At 47.2% G+C, this 18,557-nt stretch overlaps 1 protein-coding gene across 1 annotated transcript; it reads right to left on the bottom strand.

Annotated features, from left to right (window-relative positions):
* Nucleotides 1–261: 261 nt before the first annotated feature.
* Nucleotides 262–9,226, bottom strand: R3HDML (R3H domain containing like). The gene is made up of 5 exons (XM_067705185.1): nucleotides 8,966–9,226; nucleotides 5,870–5,988; nucleotides 5,637–5,769; nucleotides 4,375–4,490; nucleotides 262–735 (listed from the first exon to the last, which is right to left on the bottom strand). The coding sequence occupies exons 1-5, from the start codon at nucleotides 9,224–9,226 to the stop codon at nucleotides 636–638; spliced, it is 729 nt and encodes a 242-aa protein (XP_067561286.1). The 3' UTR covers nucleotides 262–635.
* Nucleotides 9,227–18,557: the final 9,331 nt, after the last annotated feature.

Genomic DNA, 18,557 nt, shown 5'->3' with positions numbered 1-18,557 from the left:
GCCTCAGTATGCCCATCTGTAAAAGGGGTGCCTGGACCCTGCGGTGGCTCCAGTAACATACACCGTGGGTGGGGTGTCCATATGCTAATTTCAGTTATTTTTTAAAAGCTTGGAGCTGAAATGGTCCCATCTTAGAGAGGGAGACCACAGGTCCTCAAAGGCTGCCCAGAAGCTGGTTGGCTATTATTGGGTGAATGAAGGTAGGTTTCAGGATAAAGATTATTTAATAAATACCTTTTATTGGATGGACAAAGGCTTGTGGATTGGCGGCCTGAGAGTCACAAAACTGCTGCCACTTCTCCTTCCAGCCCTGGCTCTGGGAGGACTGAGTCAATTAAAGATGGAGGCCTCTTTCCCGGAGGCCGGAGGAAAAAAAAGATGTAACAGGTAAGACGGAAGGCAAGCAGGTTGTTTTCTTCCGGCCCATGCTGGACATTTAGGAAATGGAATCAGCAGGGAAAATTCAGACTGGTGAAGTAAGCCCAACTCATGTCCTTAAAAAAAAAAAATCGAAAAAAAAAAAAATCGCTTGACCCGATCTTTGGGAAGGGACTCTTGGAGGGTCAGGCCCGGCTGGAGCCCTGCCAGAGACCAGGGAAAATTCAGAACCACGGGAGCCTGTTGGATTTGAGTCCCTAGAAGCACATGTTGCTGTTGCAGCTGCCTTGGTAGCTGGGAGGGCAGGCAGAACACGGCCTCCCCTTCTTGTATGGTGCCTCGCCGATCCAGTTGCCCCTGGAAGAGAAGAGGTCCCAGGGAGGCGGGGTCGGGGGACAGTTGCATGGAGTCGCCTTCACAGAGGTTCCCAAATCTCAGCACTGCCACTGTCTGGCCCTGTGACCAAGTCACACCTGCAAGCCTCAGTGTCTTCATCTGTAAAACCAGCAGAAGACTTGCCTCCCACACAGGGATGCAGCAGCAGACCAAATAATGGAGCTATGTGCGCATGCCTCTGGCACCTCACCTGGCAGATTAGTGACTCCCCAGGACATGCTGATTTTCTTATTCCTTCCACCCCACCCTCACCTCCCAGCACAAACACCCCCCTCCCCTCCCCAGTGGGCAGATCTGAGTTCTGGTCCTGGATTCTGCCACCTGCCAGTTGGTGACGGAATAAACGACCTCATTTCTTGAGCCTTGATTTTGTCCTCTGAATAATATAAATAAATGAAATGGTGTCCATAAAAATGATGTGAAAACACTTTGTAACTTATAAGGTGGTATGCAAATGAGAACTAGAATAATTAGATACTGAGTATAATTCACTCATGGGGGACATGCCCATGAAGCCTCTTTGTGGCCACTGCTGTACATTTATTTCTTCAATGGCCTTATCCCAAATCCATCCTACCTGCTCCGGAGTTAATCCTCTCAATGAACCACAGCCTTTAGGGAGGAGGAGGGTAGAGAGCCATTGCTTTAAGGTTACAGATTTTCTCTTTGGAGTGATGAAAACATTTTGGAAATAGTGATTAATGCCACTGAGCTGTATACTTAAAAATGGTTAAAATGGCAAATTTTTGTTACATATATTTTACCACGATTGAAAAAATGAATAACGTAATATACCCAAAACCCATTGAGTTGGACACTTCAAATGGGTAAGTTATATGGTATGTAAATTATATCTCAGTAAAGCTGTTTAAAAAAAAAGAACAAACCTTCATCATAATCATTCTCCTGCTCAAGAACTTTCAGTGGCTCCCCATTGCCTGTGCAGGGGTTGGCAATGTAAAGGGCCAGAGAGTAAATATTTTAGGCTTTGGAGGCCAAATGTCTTTATTGCATGAAAGCAGCCCTAGACGGTACGTAAACAAATATCGTAGCTGTGTTTCAATAAAACTTTATTTATGAAAATAGGCAGGAGGCCAGATTTGGGCTGTGGGCTGTAGTTTGCTGGCCCCTAGCTTATGAATCACGTCTACAGCTTTCAGTCAGGCCTTCCAGACTGCTCCAGCAGCAAGTGGATGCAGCTTACACACCTCATCTTTCCACAACTCGCTTCTCCGTCCCAGCCCACAGATTTCTCTTTTCCCCCCTCTTTGTCTTCTCAAAGCCTAAAATCACTCCCCCAGTTCTTGCTAAGAGCTACCTAATAATCTCACCACTGGCCTGTAGTGTTAGTTACCTTTCAAGTCCCAGTGCCTTATTTTCTCACACAATAAACAAACACTCCTTGTGGACAGAAATGGAATCTTTTTCCCCCAAAAGTGATTGTTGAATGACTGTAAGTAAAGTCAGCCAAAGTGCTTAGAAAAGTATGCATTTCTGGTTTCATATGGGTTCATTCATTCATTCATTCAACAAACACTTCCAGAGCATCTAGTGGGCATCAGGACTTGGGCCAGATGCTGTGAGTCCACCATTTTCAAAAGGTGCTCCCGGAGCGAAAACATATGCATGTTTGTAAGTACATAAAAGATCTCCAGAAGGTTATGCAAGAAACTTACAGAGGGGAAGTGTGGGCAGGGGAGGGAGACAACATTCTGTGTTTACCTGTTTTCATACCCACTGAATTTTATAGCAGGTACATCAGTATAAAATGTAATAAAATTTTAAACAATAATAAATAAATATATCAAACGCTACCAGTTTTTCCAACAGGAAAAAAAAAAAGGTGTTCCTGGAAGTTTGGGGGCAGGGAACGTGGGTGGTGGAGACACCAGGGGTGATGGAATAAAAGTCATTCTTTTTTTGTTTAATTTAACCACTTAGAAAAGAGTTCTGCTTAAAAGAACAAAGGTTTGAAATCACTGTAGTAAAAGGATACCAAAATGAATCAGGTCTATTTCCTGCCCTCAAAGAGTTTATAACCTAGTTATAATCCTGGCCACTATTTATTTAACATGTACTATGGGCAACTATGTACCAAGATCCTCTGTGAGCCAGGTAGCATTAGCCCTATTTTAAAAGAGGAGACTGAGATCCAAGGAGATGAAATGACGTATCCAAAGTCCTCAGTGTGTACATAGTAGAGCTGAGAACCAAACCCAGGTCTAGTAATAAGAATAAGAACCAACATGTATTCCAAAATTATTATGAGCCTGGGGACATTACCTGGGTCAGCTCACTTAATTCTCTCAACAATTCTATAAGTAGAAACCATTTTACTCCCATTTTGTAGATGAAAAACAGGCATGGAGAAGTTGAATCACAAATCTGAACTCTGACAGTCTTGACTCCAGAGCCTAAAAATCTTAACAACTATATGGTTAATAGTCAATGTTTCAAAAATTCAATATGTCAGCAAATTGGAACAGTTCCTTAAGCTGTGTGTGATGGAATTTGCTTTGTTGCGTTTTTCCATATCTGAGAAAGCTGGGCTGCATTATGACATTTTGTCAATAGATGTCTCCATCTAACAAATATCTTGACTTGAGAGTCTGAGTTTGGGCTACCAATAACTTCCAGAACATCAGGATAGTACAGTAGATAGAATATGAAATCAAAAGACTTGTGTTTCAAACAGCTCTGCTACTTATTGGCTTTGTGACTTTTGGTAAATTACTTAACCTCTCTGATCCTCAATGTCTTAATCTGTAAAAAGGGTAAATATTTTCCCAGTGTCCTTCCCTTTTTCCTTCTTTCTCTCTTTCATCTCTTCAATGAGATAATAAGGGAAAAGTGTATTGTAAATGATCAAGAGCTACGTGAGAGCAAAAGGCAGTTATGACTATGTAATCTTGAAACTCTGAATATCATGTTTACTTAGAATTTGTTCCCGTTTGTGTATGAGAGTCTGTAATCTGTTTTGTATGAGAATCTGTTGCAAGTTTGTGTACTATACATTGGATGGGAACTCCTATCCGCCTTTCTCTGTGTTTCCAGGAGAATAGCATATGAAGACCACTCTTGACCTCTCTCCCACCAAGCTGACTGGAGAGTCTGGAAAGAGCAGCTGAGCATGCTCATTGCGTCCTTCCTTTCTTTCCTATGGGACCTGCCTGCCTGTAGGGAGCATGTATTCTTGGTTGCTCTATTTCTTGTGGGAAGCTTTCAGGGGCTGGCACTGCACTTAGAAGAGGCCTATGGTTGGCCAATGTTGCCTGTCAATGGATATGAAGGTCTAATTCAACAGTGAGATATTTGCAAGCCCACTTGGCTGGCAGACCTAAGCCACATTCTCCACTGTTGGCTTCATCAGGGACACTGCTTATGCACCTGCCTTGGTCCTCCGTCTATCTCCCAATCGATTCAGAAACTTGGGTAAAGAAAAAGGATTCTTGATTGACTCTAAAACCCGGTGTTCAGGTTATTTAGAACGGAGGAAAGCAGGGTGTCCTGTATGTCTTCCATTTCTGAGAATCCTGCCCACTCCACCTCAGGGTCCACCCTCCTGCCCCAGAGCCCCCTCTGCCTCAGAGCTGCACTCACTTAATGGCGTAGTTGCAGACCAGGTACACAGCCTGGTGCCAGGTGCTGCCCAAGACATGGATGCTGCCACAGGTGTGGATGGCACAGCCCAGCCGGTTGGAAGATGCCCACACCATCTGAGGAGGGACAAGGACAAAGGAGGCTGTGAGAAGGACTTGGGGCTGAAACGTTCTTGGGTTTGCTCTGTCAGGGTGGATGCATTAGATAAGGTTTTCCTGGGGGAGGCCCCTGTCTCAGGGTGAGGGGACTAGAGGCATATTGTACTATAATGTTTCTCAAGATTTTTTCCACTATAACCAACAGTAAGGAATACAGTTACATATTGTTACCCAGTGTACCAACACACACACACACATACACACACACATACACACACCCTTACCCCTCCTCAAACAATTTGAACAAAAGTTTTATGAGCCAATATTTAATCTTATCATATAGAATGATATATGCTAATATGTTCTATACCTTTCAATTAGATTTCTTTCTTTCTTTTTTTCCCCCTAGTGACCAATATTTGAAAATCATTGTCATGCTGGAAGTTAAAACACAAACTTTGGAGTTAAACAGCCTTGGATCAGAATCTCAATATCACTAGCTGTGTGACTTTGACCAAGTCACTTAACCACTCTGTGCCTGGTTTCTCCTTTGGTAAAATGGAGGTAATAATATTTCATGGATGTCAGGAAGGACATTTGGTTTAGGCCTCACATTTCCTAGGGGGTCTCAAATTTCAGTTTTTGACATTTACTGCAGATGAGTCACAGAGAGATTGGCAGGCCTGAAAGCAGACATTTTTCCTACCATTGAAAACTTCTGGTCCTATTTCTTGCAACATGATACTGCATTGTATTTTTATGTATAATAAGTGGTAACAACTTCAATATTAGCACTCAAAATATACTACAATCTTTTGTAATCTTATTTGGCGTTTCTTTTTTTAAGACACAGGAGCCTTAGAAAATAAAAAATACTAGAAAATGTTTGGACCTATTGAAATCAAAGGCAGTCTTGAACTTGTCAGACCACACATCTCCGTTTTGGGGTCAAACAATATGGTCTGCCGATCTAAGATCCTCAAAACAAGATCTGGTTCAGCTCAATTCAATGTACACACAACTTACCAGGAACAGGCTTGTTATGTAAAAGGAAGTCTGTTAAGGGCCTCTGTTTTATTTCTAATTGCTGTCCCACCACATTCGTTTTCTTCTAAGGTAGAGGATTTGTTCTCTCATCAGCCTTACATCCCAACAAAGGAGTACCTGGGTATAGTGAGAGCACACAGGGCCACTGCAGCGCCAGGGGCAGCGCGGGGTACAGTCCTTCGGGGCCGGAAACAAGTAATGCCGCTTCTCCTCAGACCAAGACTTCACGAGATCCACCACAGAGCGGTACCTGCAGAGGCGGAGAAGATAGAATAAAAGTCACTCTGCCATCAGCGTGCTCAGTGATCTTGTTGAGTGATGGAGTGAAGGAAGGGCAGAGGTTCACTCACCGGCCAGAATGGATGGAGAGGTTCTGGCCCACGTATCTCAACAGCTGTGAGGGCCCGTGGGCCCAAATGCACTGGGTGGCCCAGGCTTCAGCGGACCTGGCCAGCCGCTCGTCCCAGACCTGGGAAAAATAAAGGTCATGAAATTCCCCGGGGGAACAAACACCATCATTTCAACAGTGTCTAGACATGCACGTATACATGGTACGTTGACTCCCCATCTCCTTTGGAACCCTGCAACAAATCCACTTGATAAATTAGAACACTGAGGCCCAGAGAAGGCCTACGACTTCAAGGTCAACGGCAAGTCCATACCAGAGCCGAGATCCACACCTAGGTCTCTGACTCCTAGTCCAATGCCCTTTTTCCTTCACTGGACTTCAAGCTTGGGGCTCTCTGCTCCGAGCGGGGTCCCAGGGTATTGGTCTAGGAGTTCCCAGCAGTCCCTAGAAGTGACTCAGCCCAGAGTGATGGGAAGAGAATGGATTTTTAATTTTATTTATTGTATTTTTTTCAATGTGTTTATTTATTTATTTTTTAAAAGATTTAATTTTATTTATTTTTGGCTGCGTTGGGTCTTTGTTGCTGCGTGCGAGCTTTCTATAGTTGCATCGAGTGGGAGCTACTCTTCCTTGCAGTGCACGGGCTTCTCATTGCGGTGGCTTCTCTTGTTGCGGAGCACGGGCTCTAGGCGTGTGGGCTTCAGTAGTTGTGGCGCACGGGCTCAGTAGTTGTGGTCCACGAGCTTAGTTGCTCCGTGGCATGTGGGATCTTAGTCCCCAGACCAGGGCTCGAACCCGTGTCCCCTGCATTGGCAGGCGGATTCTTATCCACTGCGCCGCCAGGGAAGTCCCCAATGTGTTTATTTAAACAATAAAATTTTTTAATTCAAAAGGTTCTTTTTTTAATAGTGAAAACATGAACAAATTTAATATGTAAGATGTTTGAAGGAGGAAAAGTGGAGAGTCTTTCATCCCCATCCTACACTAGTCCCTCCAGCCACCCTGACCCTGGAGGCAACAGTCACTGTGAGCTTCTTGTGTCCTGTTCCAGAAATATTCTACACCTGTAAGTATATTATATATGCACGTATATATTTATATATGTAATTATATATCTTATATGGTATATACATGAAATAATTATATATTACATACATACAATAATTATATATATATGAATTTTTTTGACAAATGGCAGGACTCCAGGCATTCTATTTGGCCCCTCGCTTGTTTCACTTAACCAGATGGGTTACCTTAATGATGCTTCCACATCAGTACATAGAGAATACCGTCCTCATCCTTCATAACAGCTTCTTAATTTTCCAATCTCTGAATGCTCCAACTCTTATAACTTGAAAAAGCATCACTTCAAAAAATAATACTAGTTCCCTTCCACTCTGACTTCCTGGGATTCTGAGATATTATTCTTTTATTCGGTTCATCTGTTCATTCAGCAAATATTGAACAAGGACTCACAGTCTAACAAGGAAATGAGATGTTAAACAATCATTACAGTTGGCGGGTGTGAGAATGTGAAACGGGACCTGGTCTTTCTTGGAGCCAGGGAGGGAAAGGGCTCCTTAAGCAAGGGACGTTTAGCCAGATACTGGTCCTGTGGGCTGAAGATAGCTAGTGAAGCAATGGGGATCCCCAAAGAGGGGTCCAGACATCTGCCCAGAGATGTTGGACTCATCCATTTTTAGGGAAAGCAAGGAATGTTTCCTTCGTGCCACAAAGGGGTGAACTGAGGTAAGGGCATGCAAACATCAAACCCACACTCACTGACACTCCTCGGGCCCCTGGTGAGCTGTCTAGCTCTCTCTGTCCTACAAAGCATGCAATAATTAAACACCTGTTGTGGGGAGGGCCTCGCACACAGGCTGGTGCTCAATAAATGTGTCATTGTTTGAAAACTAGAAGGCCTTCTACGTGCCAGTCACTGTGTTAATCAATGGATGAGTCAGTTAATGAACAAATAAATGGCTCCCCCACCGCGAGCTGCCTGCCATTTGGGCTCCTATCCCCGCCCCTCCCAACACCTCATTGCGACCTGATGTCGTCTTACACGTAAATTTTGTGGCTGATCTTTGTTTTCTATCATCCCCACTAAAATGGAAGCTCTGTGAGGGACGAGACCTTGTCCATCCTGTGCTCGGCAGCGTCCACGAGGCTTAGCGTGGTGCCTGGCTCCAAGCAGGAGCTGGTACGTAAGTGAATGGACACACTGCAAAAGTATAAGCATTTGCAGGCTGTTGAGGGAGTAGGTATTTGTCTTAGAGGGGGCAGGCCAACAATCCCTTTGCCTAAAGTAATCTGTGGCTGGATTGGAAGCCTATCTCTCCAGGCTGGTTTGGGACAATGGTCCTGGGGGAGGGGCTGCGATAAAGAGAAAGGTTCCCTCCTCCCCTCCGGAGTCTGGCTTGTGGGGCGCTGGGGTGAGAGCCCCCCACCCTGCCTCTTTGAAGGAAGACATCCCAGCTGCCTCTGCTGGTCAGCTGTTGTTTCTCCTCAGCCTGAGACCCCCCCACTCCCACCCCAGGTACCAGATCCCATCTCTCCAAATTCTACCTCCACAGGCTTGCTGAGGACAGTTTGGGTGTGTCCATTAAACCCCTGGGGCAAAGAGACAATGGCAGGGAAAGCTCCAGCCACCCGCCCCCTGCGGCTCCCTGGCTGGAAGCCAGAATTCTTGGAAAAGGTATTGTGTTAGTTAAGACAGCTTTAGCAGCTGGCAGACCTGGGATGCAATCCCACCTGGGTGACCTTCAGCAAACTAATTCTCTGCATCTTGATTTCTTTATTTGGAAAATGGAGATAATTCCCACCTTGAAGGAAGAGGGTGACACGTAAGTGCCTGGCGCACAGGAGATGCTCCATAAGTCACAGTCCTCTGCTCCTGCCTGCAGAAAGGACTTATATAACCACCTTAGTTTTCTCATCTGTAAAATGGGCAGACGAATTCCTGCCCATTCCACAGGGCCCAGATGCCCAGATACTAGTTAGTGAGGCGAGGCTCGTGAATGGTCCAGTCTTTCCAGGACACACTGAGTGGACTGACGTTTGCTGGGGGAGGCACTGGGAGGGCATGGGAACTCACCATATACTCCATGTTGGCAGCAGGTGGGTGCACACTGGCCCGGATGTGGTTGTGATAATCCAATAAGGCACTCATGTCCCGGGCAGAGATGTGGCGCTTCCGCCGGTACCGGGGCACCCCCAGGCCAGTCAGGGGTCGCACAGCTGTGCCCTCGGTCTGGGCCAGTGCCAGGGTGGCATTGGGCATCATCAAGGCGTTCATTGTCTGGCCTGCCCAGAAGAACAGGCCTGCCAGGCCCACGGTGCCAGGCAGCAGGGGCATAGCTGGCTGGAAGGGTCACACGTCTGGCCTTGTGCAGTCAGAGCCGGCTGCCTGGAGGAGGTGGTCATGAGGGCACCAAACCCTGAGTGCTCTCTAGCATTACCACCCCAGAGGATGCTATCTACTGGGAACTTGGCAAAGACCTCCTGACTCGGCTCTCGTCCAGGGGGCGCAACACCCCATTCTTCCCACCCCAGTGGACTAAGTGGATGGGGCAATGGGAAGAGATGCCCAGATAGTGGCTAAATCTGGACCAGGCCCTGGGGTGAGATGATGCTGCCACTTCAAAGCCAGGGTTTTGTTCCACCAGCCCAGGAGGCAGACCCCAGTCCTCCCCAGCCTGGACACCCTCTTCACCAATCTTACTGGAAGTGGGCTCCGTTGGTGCCCTCAGAGGGGCAGCGCCCACCTTTCCCAAGGTACAGTGGAGGACACTCTTGTCCCTGGGTTGCTGCAATTTCGGGATTGAGAGCAAGACAGAAAGAAGCAGAAAGAAAGTAAAATGAGAAACAGAAAAGAAAATGAGGGAGAAGAAAAGGTGATTGACAAAAAGAGATACAGAGAAAAGGCATGAAAGAAAGAAAAAGGTAGATACAAGAGAGAATGAGAGACAATGACGGGGGCAAAAAGAGAAAAAACATGGGAGAGGCAGAAAGAGAGGTAAAACGAGAGAAAGGGGAAAAACAGAACAGAAAAAATGGAGAGAAAAGAGAAGAGAGCCAGAGAGAGGCATCCGGAGACGAGGCACCAGGCTCTCCAGGGGCGCGTACCCAGGATGGGCAGCCCAGGCGGGTGGCAGGAGGCGGCTGAGGAGGCAGAGAACCGCTGCAGACACCCTGGCCCGTCTGGCAGCACAGCGACTTTAAAGGTCCCCCAGGAGGTGATGGCATCTGACGTCCCAGCTCCACAGCCCCCTCCCCTTCCAGCTGGGCCAGACTTGGCCAGGAGGCTCCGCCTGCCGGTCTGTGGGCTTTTCTCTCCCGCCCTCTCTCTTCTGCTGTTCCACCTGGAATGTGCAGGGCTGGGGCTGAGCTGCTGGTCAGGACCGGGATGCAGTCATGGCAGGGATTCCAGGACAAAATACCACCTCCCCTCCGGAGACCCCAGATCCAGAGGCTGCTCTCTGCCTTCCAGACCCTAACATATTATGGCCATCTTGCACCCAGAGAGTATTTTCTGACTGTTTTCCCCACAAAGCCCTCCAGCCCCAGAGTTGGCAGTTTTCGTATGGCCTCATCTAATGAGCCTGGCTGAGCTTGACACACGTGCTCAGCCAACCCTCAGAAGCAGATACGATCGCTCTCCATTTTACAGATGCAGAACTGATCCCCAAAGAGGTGAAAGAGCAGCCCAAAGTCAAGCCAGCCTGTCTGCAGTGGAGCCAGGATTCAAATCCAAGTCTGACCCCAGGGTCCTGCTAGGATGTAAAAAGGATGTCATTTCTGTAACCAAACCGAATTTAGATGCATAGGGAAAAAAACCCTATGGGAATATTCCCCGCGATGCCACTCAAACAGCACCATGCAGCCTAATTAATTAAGGCCATGGATCTGGGTTCAAATCCCCATTATTTTGTTTTTGGGTTTTTTTTTGTTGTTCTTTTTAAAAAATGCTTTTTAAAATTTCTTTTTATGCTCACTAACTGGGTGTCCTTGGGCAGATTACTTAACCATTTGTACCCTATCTGTAAACTGGGAGAAGTAATGGTACCTACCTTATAGCACTGGTGCCGGGATTAGATGAACTCACATTGGTGGAGCACTGAGTGTTGCTCTTTAAGTGTGTGTGCACGCGCATGTGCTTGTGTGCACATGTGTACTTGTGAGAGTGTGTGTTTGTTATAGGTGTGCAAGCACACGTGGACATACACATAAACATGAGGGCTCGTGTGTCACATGTAGGTGTACAGATACATACATGACCATGCAGATGCCTGTACCTGTGTGTACTCACACGAGTATGCATGTGCTTGTATGTTATAAGTGTGCAAGCACACACGTGCAAGGGCATGCTTATGATGGTTTCTATGTCACATGCATGTGTGCATAGATACACGCATGAACATGCAGGTGTGTGTGTGTGTGTGTGTGTGTGTGTGTGTGTGTGTTGACAGAGCCCCTTTGGTCTCTGAATTGCTGTACTCCGGTGTTGAGAGTTTCATTTTCTCTTCTCTGATTACTTGTATTCTCCACAAATAACAAGTGACGCTTTTGCGATGGGAATGGACAGATTTACAAGGAAGATGTTACATAAAAAAAACCCAAAGTTGAAGCACTTGTAATCCTTCAGCCTCCTCTTCCAGAGACCTTGGAGAATTCCCAGGCAGAACCCAGTCTCCGGGTGCCAAGCAGAGCCCTGGTCCAGGTGGCGATGCAGGGCTGGGGGCTGGGACCGGGCTACTGGAGTGGGGTCCTCCCCAGACACATGGAATTCCTGTCTCAGGCAGCCGCCCGACCTCAGCCTTGGCGGCCCAGACAGTGCCTGCTGCCAAAGCACACACCTTCACGCTGGGGCAGCTTCCCCCGGCCCAGGCTGACTGCTGGGTGCTGGGAAAGTGGGGCAGACAGAGGCAGGGGGGCTGGGAAGTGCTGACCCTGACCTCTACACGGCTTTCTCATCACGCCAGAAGGACAAAGAGGCACCGGCTCCAATCTAGCCCTTCTCTGCCTCCAGTATGCTGGGTGTCCTGGGGCAAGTTCCTAACCTTCTCTGGGCCATTGAAGCAACTGGACTGAGGGCTTTTCTGCCTGTGGTGGGCTGGGATCCACGACCTACCAGAGGGAGCTCTGCAGCCCAGAGGAGGCAGAAACAAACGGCTTTGGCACTAACGACCCAGGAGCGTCCCGATGATGCCCCGCTTTCTCAGAGCACTTCGTACGGACCTCTCCCATGTCGCCGGCACTTGCAATGGTCCAGAGCGTTACATCCATGACTCACTTGGTCCTCACAGCTGCCTGTGAGGCCGCAACCCCGCCCGTGGACAGGTGGGGACACAGAGCCTCAGTGATTTGTCCTAGGGCCTGGAGTTTGTCTGGTAAATAGGGTTCTGGCAGTGAACATTCTCGCCCACTTACAGCATACACACGCATCCACCGTGCACACACCACACACACATGCACACACTCGCACACGCATACCCTCCTCCCACAAATCACAGAGACAGCTGGCTCCCCTAGCCCCTCAGATCCTTTCTGATAGATGCCCTCAGGTGCACTTGCATAAATATACAGAAACCCACCCTTTACACATTTAATCATATTAACATATACAAGCTGTATTTGTTCTTATCTCGGTGCTCTGAACCGTTTCAGGCACTTTACCTGGAATGAGGCCATTCAGTCTTCAGAACAACACTATCAGGTCGGTACTATCATTGTCATCATAACCATTTTTCTATACGTGAGGAAACAGGCACACAGAGGTGAGCTGCTGGCCACAGTGGGTGGCAGAAGTGGGGTGGGCCAAGCTGGTCCCATTGCCTCTCCACAGAGACAGACAGACAGACAGACATCTGAGGAAGGCACAGCCTCACAGTCCAACCACATATACAAAATCACCATCTCCTACCCCATGTATTCACACATCCAGGGAAACCCAGAAAATCGCACTGGTGGCAAACACACAGCGAAATCCCTGGCCGTTCCACCAGGTAGGACCTTCCCTGCTGTCCTCGTTGACTAAGCCTGTTCCCAGGTTCACTTCGGCAGGCTGCCTGTGGATAAAAATGTTAGGGGTGGAGGCGGGAAATAATCTGGGATGGCCCAGATTAATGCCCTGGGCTGGGATCTCATTTCGGGGTAAGAACTTTTCTCACCCCTGGAGAATCTCACACTGGATTCAGCTATTGCTTCATCCTTACCTCTACTGGAATTCTCTCTGGTCTTGGGCAAGCGAAGGGGAAATTCTTCTAGATAGCAGTAGTATTTGAGGCAGTATATCTCAGTGACTAACACTGCTGGCTTTGGATCCAGACAGCCTAGGTTCATGGCTCACTAGCTGTGTGACCGTGAGCAAGTTACTTAACCTTTCTGTGCCTTGGTTTCTCATCTATAAAATAGGGCTGCCTCGTGGCATTGTTTTGAGGATTCAGTGAATTAATACACTTAACACAAAGTCTGAGTAAGCAGTCAATAAATGTTAGTTATAATAATAGCTAAAAATAATGACAACAACAATAGCAGTTAACATTTATTTAGCACATACTAGGTGCCAGGCACTAAATATTGTAAGGGTATGATCTCATATAAGTTTTGCTCCAGTTTTATGGATTAGGTATCAGGATCTCCATTCAACAGACGAGGAAGTGGAAACTCAGTGAGGTTAAGTACCTCACCCAAGTTCCCACAGCTAGTTCCAGTGGAAACTGGATTCTAATGCCAGGTCTCTGATTCTTATCCCAGTATTCTTTTCACCCAGTAAAGTTGCTTTTAAGAACAACCTGTGCTGTTCTTATCAGAACAGCACAGGGAATATAGCCAATATTTTATAATAACTATAAATGGAGTATAACCTTTATAAATTGTGAATCACTTTATTGTACACCTGTAACTTATATAATATTGTACATCAGATATAATTTAAAAAGAGAGAGATAAAAAAAAGAAGAAACTGTGGGGCAGGAGCCTGCTGCTTGAGCAAGGAGGCTGAGAAAGTTGGAAGGCCCTTAGAGATCTTCAGGGTCACCCCTTCATTTGCCAGTTGAGAAAGAGGTTCAGAGTGGGTGAGTGACTTGTCCAAGGTCACACAGCAACTGGCAGACTCAGAACTGCAACCCAGGTCTATGTCACTCCAAATACAAACAAGGGAGTGAAGGAACTGGAGGGAGGGGTACACATGTGAAAAATAATAGTGGTGATCCAGACTCTTCAAAGCTCTTCAGGACTTCTCTGGTGGGGCAGTGGTTAAGAATTCGCCTGCCAATGCAGGGGACACGGGTTCGAACCCTGGTCCAGGAAGACCCCACATGCCGCGGTGCAACTAAGCCCGTGCTCCACAACTACTGAGCCTGTGCTCTAGAGCCCGTGAGCCACAACTACTGAGCCCGCGTGCCACAACTACTGAAGTCTGCGTGCCTAGAGCCCGTGCTCCGCAACAAGAGAAGCCACCGCAATGAGAAGCCCACACACCGCAACAAAGAGTAGCCCCCACTCGCCGCAACTAGAGAAAGTCCGCGAGCAGCAACGAAGACCCAATGCAGCCCAAAATAAATAAACGTATTAAAAAAAACCCAAAAAACAAAAAAAAACCTCTTCAGTCAAATGCTCCAGACCCTTCCAAAACATAATGGAGGAGGAAATCAGTAGAGACTCAAAAGATATACATTTTTTATATATGGGCAATTTTTTTTACGGACTTGACTGTTTAGAGATGCACACTTGGGTGATAAAACTAAAAAGAGACACAGAAATACTATAAAAGTCAAGCTGTGATTGGGGTGGAATATTTAAGGGGCTTCTATTTCTTGATCTAACTGGTGGTTACAAGTGGTTTGCCTTATTGGGTCCCATGTTTGTTTTATGTGACTTTCTGTATTTATGTTTTATTTTGCAATAAGAAGGCTTTTAAAAAAATAACAGCTGTGGTAATTTATACCATCGTACCTTCCATCTGTTACCACCATAACCCTGCATGAGGATTTTAACCTTCTTTCGACAGTTAAGGATGTGAGGTTCAAAAAAGGAGGCAACTTCCTCACAGTCACCCAGCAAATAACTCTCGGAGCCAGCCCTGTGGTTGGTGTGTCTCTGCAGCACTACAGTGGCTGGGCTGCGGGTGGTGAGTGGTTCCTGATCCAGCAATGGGGAGTTGGAGAGATCTCACAACAGATTCAGAGACACCGACTCCTCGGAAAATAAATAAAGCACACCCAGAAGCACTTTTGAGCTCCCAGGTCTGACTCCTGCTCTCTCTGCATCCAATAAGCCATGTCACCTCTTTGGCAGGTTACCCAGAGGGAGGCAGGATGGTCTAGTAGTGGGCAAGGACCAGAGCTGTGTCATTGGACTGGTGACCCTGCTCTGGGTGACCCAAGGCAAGTCGTGAGCTCTCCCTGAGCCTCAGTTTCCTCATCTGTATAGTGGGAACAATAAACAGGCACTACATTATGTGGCTATTATGATAAATTCAGTGAGATACGGGAAGTGTCAGCACACAAAGCAAGTTTGTTTAGTGTTAGCTACTAACCTCCCCAAGCAAACACTGTGTGACTCTATTGACAAGATACTCAGGAACAGGCAAAACTAATTTACATGGTGAAAGTCAGAGCAGTGGCTACTTTGAGGGGTACTGACTGAGGGAGGGGCATGAGGAAGTTCTAACTGAGGGTGCTCTATCATTTACATTTTGATCCAAGTGGTGATTACATGGGTGCATGTGTATAAAAATTCATCTAGCTGTACACTTAAGATTTGGGCACTTTAAGTTATACCTTAATAAAAATTTAGAGGTATAGATGGTTTTAAAAGTCTTAGTTTAATTTAAAAGAGTTCTTTCAACAAGTATCAAATTAAAGTCTTACATAAGAAAAAACACACACACCAACAGAAATATCCCATTTTTTGTCTCCCTGACACACACTTTCTACCCAATACACATAAATATTATACCCAATACACCCACTAAAACCCCCAACACTGTACACACATTGCCAAAGACCCCAACGTCAACACAAACAGAAGTCACAGCCCAATAGAGCAGACATGCCTGCACTCCCACTCAACCCACAGCACCTCCATCTGTAAATATAGATGCTGTTCCACTCTGGGTGCGTGGAAACACACCTTACATGCAAACACACAGAGGCACACACAAACCAAACCCATAAACCGAATTGACTTGGGCAGATTCGTGAGTCTTGGCCCACCACTTCCTCACCATAGGACCTAGGGCACGTCATGTACTTTCTCTGAGCCTCAGTTTCCTGATCTGTGAAATGAGCCCAATAAGATCTTCTCACATGAAATGAAATAAAATAAAAAAGAAGACCATGAGCAGACAAGCTTATTGAGGGAAGGAGCTGTGTGACTGGTCTCTGTATCCTCGATGACTCACATCGTGTCATTATTAGTAAACTTGCATGTGTTGTCAATTCTCACCAGATTAATCTTAGATTTGATACGATCCCAATGAAAATTCCAGCCAAGTTTTCAGAGGAAATTGGCAAGCTGATTCTAACCTTCATGTGGGAGAGCCATGGCCCAAGAATTTTCAAGATACTCCGTTAGTCATAGTATTAGTAATATGTGATGATTAAGCAGAAAACAGAACAATGGGGGGAGGGTGAATTTGGAACATAGGGGAGAGCCAAGAGGGACGGCAGTACACGGAGAGGGGACAGCATGGGCAAAGGCTCTGAGGCTGGAGGGCATTTGGTTCATTTGCAGAACTGAGAAAAGACAGATTAGGGAAGACTAGAAGGGACAGAAGTGTAAGAGGTGGTCCAGAGATGGGAGCAGAGGTGAGCAGAGACCGTTTTTGCAGCCTGGAGGCCTTGAACGCCACACCAGCTGCAGAGCTGGTGAGGACCTCAGATTCTCCTTTGCTTTGCCCTGTGCCCAGTCCTGTTGCCCTACTGGGGGTAGGGGATGGCAGATGGGAGGGAGCAGGGAAAGTAGACCATGGCTTAGCCCTTCAGGGAGATGAAAGCGCCTCACCCCAGGGTGACCTCCTAGGAGCTGGTTTCCCATGGACCCCCAGAACCCCAAAACCAGAGGGATGTTCCTGAGGGGTCCCTCTCTGTCCTCTGCCCCCCAGTAAGCATTCTGACCCAGGGAGCCCCTCATCCTCCTGGGTGTCAGAGAGGACTAGCCCCCTTCCAAAAAGGCCAGGTGAAGGGGAGTACCTGGACGGTGGGGCTGATCCGGTGCGCTCAACCCCGAGGGGGCGCCCGGTGCTCCTGTGCCCTGGCCCAGCCATCCTGGCCCAAGGCTACCAGGGGTCAAGGCCGTACCCTCCGGGGCCGGCGGCCGGAGGACTGGGAAATCCACCTCTCCGTCCAGCCCGGACAGCTGCAAGACCAGGTGTGGCCACGGAATTTGCTGTGTCGCCGGTCTGCGCAGCTGGAGCGGAAAAGCCTCAGCGTCAGCGCCCCATCTTCGCCACCATTCAGGCCCCGCATTCCTGCGCCGGGCGCCAAGTGGGGGCCGGCGGCCACATCCAGAAGCCCGACCCGAAGAATTCAACAGGGCGGGGGCGGCTAGGGACCCGTGGACCCTCTGGGACTCCTCACTGCTCGGAGGCATGAGAACTGAGCCAGACGTCCCATCTGTTCAGTGGGGATGGTGACACTATAGGCCTTGTCTATTTCATAAGCTATGAGCCGCCAAAGATTAGCATCTTTATTCTAGAGGTGATCATCTATTGTGTGTCTACTGTGTGCCTGATACCCGGCAAATAATGTCTCCCTTACTTGTCTGGGCAACAAAGCTGGCCGGGTACCATTCTCGTTTTTCAGGGGAGAGAGAAATGACTAGTTATACAGGTAATAAACTCTGGGTTTAGATTTGAACCCATATCTGTCTGACCGTATTCTTCCCTAACATACTACGTGGCCTCTACACCCTGTCAACCGTAAACTTTGCAGAGCGTTGTGACTAGGTGGCCGTTATTTCAGCAGGCAGGTGAGGTCGGACCTGGGAGGCAGTGTGGGCCAGTGGTTAAGGTTTTTGCCCCTGGGGTACACTGACCCTAGTCTGAATCCCAGCTCTGCTGGATTGCTAGCTGTGTGACCTTGGCTAAGTTTCTTAGCCTCTCTGTGCCTCAGCGTTTCCATCTGTAGACTGGAGTTGATCACAGTACCTACCTGTGTGGTTGTTGTGAGAAGCAAGAGAGTCAAGTACAGTAAAGCACTTAGCACAGTGCCTGGCAACTGGTGAAGGCTCAGTATATGTTATGTTATAAATCAATGTTACTTCCATAAAAAAACAAAAACAAAAAAAACAACTAGCTAAATGTTTAAACTAGAAAAATAGAAAATTCATGTTTAACTCTGGTTTAAGAATAGGGGCATTAAATTACTATGTAGGTGCATCTGGATTCTGTGCTATGCTTTGGTGAGAAAGACTGCAAAAACAAAAACAACTTGTTCTTCCCAGAACCTAGGCATTTTATTCACAGTTTGGTGTTCCTTTTTTAAAAAAAAAATACCATTTCTTAAATTGTGAAATATAACAAATGTAAAAGATTTATAAAATACAAATTATAGTTTAATGATTTTTTTTTTTTTTTTTTTTTTTTTGGCGGTACGCGGGCCTCTCACCGCTGTGGCCTCTCCCGTTGCGCAGCACAGGCTCCGGACGCGCAGGCTCAGTGGCCATGGCTCACGGGCCCAGCC

Source organism: Pseudorca crassidens, chromosome 15, assembly GCF_039906515.1.
Source record: "Pseudorca crassidens isolate mPseCra1 chromosome 15, mPseCra1.hap1, whole genome shotgun sequence".
Taxonomy (NCBI): domain Eukaryota; kingdom Metazoa; phylum Chordata; class Mammalia; order Artiodactyla; family Delphinidae; genus Pseudorca; species Pseudorca crassidens.
This window is presented reverse-complemented; position numbering and strand designations above follow the sequence as displayed.

Excerpts from the sequence above, each read along its gene's own strand:
- R3HDML (XM_067705185.1), bottom strand. The coding sequence starts at position 9,226 with ATGCCCCTGCTGCCTGGCACCGTGGGCCTGGCAGGCCTGTTCTTCTGG. Across the intron at positions 5,989-8,965 it reads CTGCCAACATGGAGTATATG|GTCTGGGACGAGCGGCTGGC; the intron begins GTGAGTTCCCAT and ends TATTTTTCCCAG. Across the intron at positions 736-4,374 it reads GTCTGCAACTACGCCATTAA|GGGCAACTGGATCGGCGAGG; the intron begins GTGAGTGCAGCT and ends CTTCTCTTCCAG.